General features: G+C 56.8%; 1 protein-coding gene across 1 annotated transcript; it reads right to left on the bottom strand.

The window, feature by feature from the left end:
- Window positions 1-2,792: 2,792 nt before the first annotated feature.
- LOC104859585 (alanyl-tRNA editing protein Aarsd1) lies at window positions 2,793-5,571 on the bottom strand. The gene is made up of 7 exons (XM_010620277.1): window positions 5,434-5,571; window positions 5,103-5,232; window positions 4,819-4,886; window positions 4,598-4,689; window positions 4,276-4,330; window positions 3,901-3,995; window positions 2,793-3,028 (listed from the first exon to the last, which is right to left on the bottom strand). The coding sequence occupies exons 1-7, from the start codon at window positions 5,569-5,571 to the stop codon at window positions 2,893-2,895; spliced, it is 714 nt and encodes a 237-aa protein (XP_010618579.1). The 3' UTR covers window positions 2,793-2,892.
- Window positions 5,572-6,267: the final 696 nt, after the last annotated feature.

The following is a 6,267-nucleotide window of genomic DNA, read 5'->3' on the forward strand; positions in this document are numbered from 1 at the left end:
CTTCCTACTCTTTCCCTTCAGCACAGGGTGGGCCTGGCTTTCTCCCTTCTCACTCAGATCTGCGTCCTGGTGAGTAGTTGCCGAGCCCATGTCTTCCTGGTCCCAAGGGTGAGGCAGGACTCAGGGATGCCTTGGCACCATGCCCACTGCTGTGGGCCCACCGTTTTTTGTCCCCAGTACTGGGTATTACACCCAGGGCCTTTGCACTGACATACTGATGGAGAAAACTTTTATAAATAGCAAAAACCTGTAAAGCGTTACAATGCAAAGCGGATTCTGCTGTCTCTAACAGCAGTTTGTTTTGTTTAGCTCAAAACTAACAGGCACCAAAGGCACTAACTGCCGAATGAGGCATTCGGTCTTACCTAGAGATACCAGGGCACAGCAAGGTCTCGAGCTCCCAGAGAGACTGAACCACCTGATGGTGAAAGTGTCAAGATAAAAAGGACCACTGCCAACATTCGCTCCCGTGACCCTGAGCACCCCCTTCCTATGGGCTAGAATAGATAACTAGGTGAATCTTAAAGGTAAACTCGCCAACAGCAAAGAACTGTTACGTCTGGGTTGAAAAGATGAACTATTTTGTGACTGTGATTTGAACTGAGAATGAAATGTAACCACCCAAATGAAGTCAAGGCTGTGAAACCCTATAAAAGGAGGAGCTGTAACCCAGTGCATCGTCCATCCAGGCGCGGCTTACGTGCGTGCCATCAACCCTTATTGATAAGTAAATTTGTTACACTATTTCCATTCTGCTGATCTGAGGGCGTCACTGATTCCTTCTGTAACAATACATCCCCGGCCCCTTTTCTTTTCTTTTTCTTTTGAAGGCAAGGATTTCAAGTTACCAAGTCACTCAGGCTGTTTGTTGAACTTGAGATCCTCCTGCTTCAGCCTCTGCAGCCACTGGGACCACAACAATGGGCACGTGTGTGTGTTACAGCAGTGCTGTGTTACAGCAGTGCTATGTATAGCAGCATGTGCACAGAAAATTGACTTCACTGAACAGTGAACTCATTCTGCTTTATTTTCTGGCAAACCTTATAAGAGACAAGTGACCCCCCCTTCCCCTGAACACTAGGACCTCGTTCCCAGGGCACTGAATGAGGGACCCGTGACAGGCAGGGAAGGCATCACCAGCTCCAACACGGCTGCTTTCTCCTTGGACAGCCAAGTTCCATCTTCATGCATGGCGCCCGGGTCTGTGACTTTTCCCTAACTGACCCCCCCTCGGTGACAGCATCATGTTCTGTGTTCAGATCAGGACACGAGCCGGGGTGTCCGGGTGCATGCAGGGCATGGAAGTGACCCAGCCCCTACCCCCTGCTGTGGCCCTGTCTGTGTCCCTAGGGGATTTGCATGCTGAAATCCCAACCAAACCCAAAACAATTACGCAAGGTGTGATCCAGGAATACGGTCAAAAATGTTTAGTAGAAGACAGCGTGATGAATCCCCTCAACATCCTCTCCCTCGCTTCAGAGATGCTCATCCCACGGCTCTTGCACTTTCTGCAGTAGCTCTGGGGTCCTCTTTCCTGAGTCGTTGGTTGCACCATCCTGGGTGCCTCAAGGTCCTAAAAGGACTCCAAAGGTTTCCCTTCCATGTCACTCTGATGTTGGGGAAGAGCCAGAAATACACAGTGCCACATCAGGAAAGGGGATGAGGACACTGTGATATTTTTATGAGCCTGCCTTTCACTTGGGTGGCACTTAGCAGCAGCGTTCACATTTTTTTATTTATTTTGTGTGTGTGGTACCGGGGATCAAACTCGGGTCCTTGCGCGAGGCAGGCGGTGGAACCGCTGAGCTAAATCCCGGGCCCCCATTCACCACATTTTCTATCACACCTGGTGCACTCTCCTCTCAGGAAGTGAGGCTTTTAAGAGGTGATTATGTCCTGGGGCTAGCCCCCATGAATGTGATTAGTGCCAGGCGTGTTGGTGCACGCCTGAGAGTCCACCCTTATGGGAAGCTGAGGCAGGAGTACTGCAAAGTTGAGCCTAGCCTGGGCAACTGCGTGATCTGGCAATACTCAGTCTCAAACGAAAATAAAAATAGGCGAAACACATGACTCAGCGTGAAGGCCTGGGTTCAATTCCTACTACTGAAAAAGGAACTGGGAGGCTGCCGAGCTAACTCCATGGTAGAGTGCCTTCCTCGTGCACACGCGGCCTTGAGTTCAATCTCCAGTAGCACTGTAAGAGTCTAACCGAATAGAGCGACTCCGTGTTGACCAGCAAACGACCTAGAGACTGCCACTCCCCCGCATCCCTTATAGGATAACTAATGATTCATTGTGAATTGTTAGGTACCTGCTTAGAAGCAGCTGGGAAACTAAATGGAAACTGTAGTGAACGCAGAGACCCAACACAAATCACGCCACTCCTTGCTTGCCTGTAGTTGAATGTTCCGAACATCATAATCTAAGTTGTAAATGGAACAATGGATAATCGATCTGCTGATCATTAGTACGTAACGGTTGAGTATATGCTTGGTGACCACCAGCTCAGATCCACTGATTCTCTGCCTTTGTCCCCTTCCTGTAAGTTTTGAGTGTAAACGCCCCCACAGCCCTATATAAAATGGCCTCTGTTTCTGAGCTAGCTGCCTCTCTGAGCTACTCGGCTCCGGGAGTGCCGTCTGGCCAGACTAATAAAGGTCTGTTTGCCAGCCTGCCTGGTGTGTTCCTTCCTGGGTGACTCTCGCTGTGCGACACGCTCCTGGAGCCTCGCTGAGCTTTTGGGCTGTTCACGCTCCAGGAGTAAAAGTGAGACTTAAATCTTACAGCACAAAAAAAGAACAAAAACTGTTTATTGACAAGCACGTGCTGATGCACAGCTCGGTGCTGAATCCAGGGTGCAGAGCCACTAAAGCCGGGCTGTCACTGCCCAGCTCAGCCCTCCACGCTCCGCAGGCCCGCGTGGCTCTGCAGCAGCACCCGTGCCTCCGCGCGCCGACTCATCTTGGTGGCCTTGCCCTGGAAGCGGCCTTTCTTCCCTGCTCCTTTACCTTCCAGGACCTCGGCCACCCTGCGGAGCAGAGACGCAGTCAGGGAGGGGCTGTGGAGAAAGGTGTGACACCCCACGGGTAGATGGAGGTCGGGACCCTTCTACGACACAAGCAAGGAGGGCGAAGGTTCCCAAACCTGGAAATGAGACGTCAGGGAGAGGGACGTGCTCCTGACCCCAGCGTGCTCAGCCCACACTGTACACATGGATCAGAATTATCACACGGTGACCCACAGGTAGACAGACTTATGTCCACGAAGAAACGGTTCAACCCGGTGTGGTGGCCCACACCTGTCAACCCGGCACTCGGGAGGCTGAGGCAGGAGGATCGACACGAGTTTGAGGCCAACCTGGGCTACACAGTTCAAGGCCAATGAACTATACAGGACAAGAGCCTGGCTCAGAAAACCAAAACTAAGGATTGACGGGGCTGGAGCTCATTGCAAGGGCCCTGGTGCAATCCCCAGTACCAGAAAACAAAACCTGTTTCACTGCCTACTGACGTGGCCCTTGTATTCAAATATCACTCAGGAACCCAGATTTCTAGAAGAATAACACATGAACACGGGCGATCTGGAGCCGTAGGACCTGGTTCCAGTCTGTTCTGCTACTTCAGCTGGGAGAGCTCAGACAAGGACACAGGGTCCCTCATCAGTCAGAACAGGACACCAAGGGCCGGGGATTTAGCTCAGCGGTTCGGTGGCCTGCCTCGCAAGCGCAAGGACCAGAGTTCAATCCCCGGTACCAAAAAGAAAAAGAACAGGTCACCAGGGAAGGCAACACCTCCCACATGCAGGCCACCAAGGTGACAGCTGACATGCTGGCCTCTGAACCACACCAGGAAGTCCATGGCCGCAGGCCCCTAACCGCCCACGAGGCCTGCATAGCTTTACCTGGGTCCCAGAGTCCCCACGGCTTCAGGGGGCCCAGCCAGTAAGAAGAGCCCAGCCCCCTTCTCGTCTCCCACAGTCAGGAACAGGAGGGTGTCCTGGAGGGGACGGGACAGACAGTGGGGTCACCGCAGGGCACCCGTCCCAAGACCACGGAACCTTGAGAGCCACCCCATGAGCCTGTGTGGAGCAGGGAGGAAGCAGGGCCCCTTATGGGGTAACGCTCGTGCCCTCTGCCTCAGCCTCCCGCCTGCACCCTGGGTCAGGCTGGTGAGCCAGAGCCTGGGCACTGCCAGGCCCCCTCTCTGCTACCCCTAACACCTGCCAGTGGGAAGCACAGACCCGGAGGCCGGCCCAGCTGCCCCGCACTGCTCTTACCTCGGCTCCAATCTCATTGGCAATGATGTTCATGAACTCAGAGTCACCCTCCTTCCTGCGACACAGGACACAGACCTGAGACCCAGGCACGACGGCCCCGGCCCTCAGCAAAGGGGAGCAGACCAAAGACCCGCACGGCACCCTCCCGGACTGGCCCCTGCGAGCGAGTGCTAGTCCCGCTGTAACTGAAACAGGACTCGGAGCAGGTGGCGGTGAAGCTCTGGGGAGGATGGGACGACCAAGTGCAGGACAGCTGGTTCCCTTGGGTCTCGGGGTCCCCCGGTGGCACCCCGGACACGCTGAGATCCGCCCAGCTCCTCACCTGTGCAGCGCCACCACCCCGCCCCAGTCCGGGCTGTCCCTGAGGCTGCGGGCAATGTGCACGGCCAGGTCTCTGAGCAGATTCAGGTTGTCCTGGAATGGAGGGGACACAACGGGGTGCCATCTCTCGGACCTCACTTCCCCTCCCGACCCCCCAAGAGGCTGAGGCAGGAGAGTCTACTGCAGACCGGGGCCAGCCCTCTCACCCCGTGGACCACTCACCTTCTGCAGGAGCTTCACTGAGCTCTGGAGCTTGGTCACCGCCTGCACGTGGTCCTCAGCCCCACACTGCGGGACAGGGAAGTGCAGGAGGCGCCTGCTGAACGGCCTGCCCCCCACACGAGCAGGCCCGCGGGCAACAGGGTGGGGACGGAGAGGGACAAACGCTCCGGGTCTCCTCCCAGACCGCGGACTGCTCTGTTCACCCTGCAGGGGGGCAGAGCTAAGGATTCCAGGCTGAGGACAGACAGACGGGGCCACCGACGGGGCCGGGGCCGGGATGTACTTGAGCAGCGCGGTGAGAGCCTTTTCGCTCGCGTGACTCCGCTCCACCCACTTCAGCACTCGGTGCCCGGCCAGAAAGAGCAGGTTGGCCTTGCTCTTCTTCCCCTTCTCGGTGCCCAGGAGCTTGATGACCTACAGCAGGGGTCACAACGACTCTTGCGCACACACCTGCACACACACGCAGCCGCCGTGCGTCCCGGGCCTCGTCCCCAGCTCCAAGGCAGGAAGGCGGAGGACCTCGGTCCCCTACCACCCCATCCACGACAGCTCACAGCCACGTGTCCACCAGCAGGTCTCAGAGGCTGCTCCCCTGGGGCCTGCCTGCGATGTCACCGCGCACAGGGGCGGCGTGATCCTCCCGCAGGCTCTGGCCAGCCCCTCCAGCAGGACCGCGGGCGTCATCAAGCTTCCACCCAGGAGGTTGCACAGCAGCCCCGGATGCAACCAGGTCGGCGGGCTCAGCTCCCGCATTCGCACGGGAATCCTCTTCATCCCCCAGTTCACGCTGGGCTGTGCTGCAGCTGCTCCGTGATCGCAGCAGCTGGTCCAGCCCCTCCAGCAGGACCGCGGGCGTCATCAAGCTTCCACCCAGGAGGTTGCACAGCAGCCCCGGATGCAACCAGGTCGGCGGGCTCAGCTCCCGCATTCGCACGGGAATCCTCTTCATCCCCCAGTTCACGCTGGGCTGTGCTGCAGCTGCTCCGTGATCGCCCAGCAGCTGGTGCAGCTCAGACCCGCGGGTGCTTAGAGGGCTCCCCTTTTAAAGGCCGCGGGCCTGGCGAGCGCAGGCGCAGTACTGCCTTACTCTCAGCCGCGCAGGCGCAGTACTGCCGCACCCTTAGCCGCGCAGGCGCAGTACTGCCTTACGGCTCCAGGACTTGGTCTCTGGAGGGCAGCACGGGTTGGGGCCTGGCTTCCTTTCCTCAGAGAACTCTTAGGAGCAGAATGGTTTAAAAATCCCTTGAAAACACTTTTCAACAAAGAACAAGGCACAGGTCAGTCTTGATGCCAGATAGGGCAGATGTGGCCAGGACTTTCAGTTTGTCTCCTCCTAATCTGTTACCAGGACAGGATGCAGGCAGCGGCAAGGCCGCACAACTCAGTGCTATGGCGGAGCGTTACAGTGCCGTACTGCAGCCAAGAGCCACAGCTCCGAAGCATAGCTTA

Source organism: Fukomys damarensis, unplaced genomic scaffold (assembly GCF_012274545.1).
Source record: "Fukomys damarensis isolate Sample0158 unplaced genomic scaffold, DMR_v1.0_HiC HiC_scaffold_13, whole genome shotgun sequence".
NCBI lineage: Eukaryota > Metazoa > Chordata > Mammalia > Rodentia > Bathyergidae > Fukomys > Fukomys damarensis.

Excerpts from the sequence above, each read along its gene's own strand:
- LOC104859585 (XM_010620277.1), bottom strand. The coding sequence starts at position 5,571 with ATGCGGGAGCTGAGCCCGCCGACCTGGTTGCATCCGGGGCTGCTGTGC. Across the intron at positions 4,331-4,597 it reads GGGGTGGTGGCGCTGCACAG|GAAGGAGGGTGACTCTGAGT; the intron begins GTGAGGAGCTGG and ends CCTGTGTCGCAG. Across the intron at positions 3,029-3,900 it reads GTGGGGACTCTGGGACCCAG|GGTGGCCGAGGTCCTGGAAG; the intron begins GTAAAGCTATGC and ends TCTGCTCCGCAG.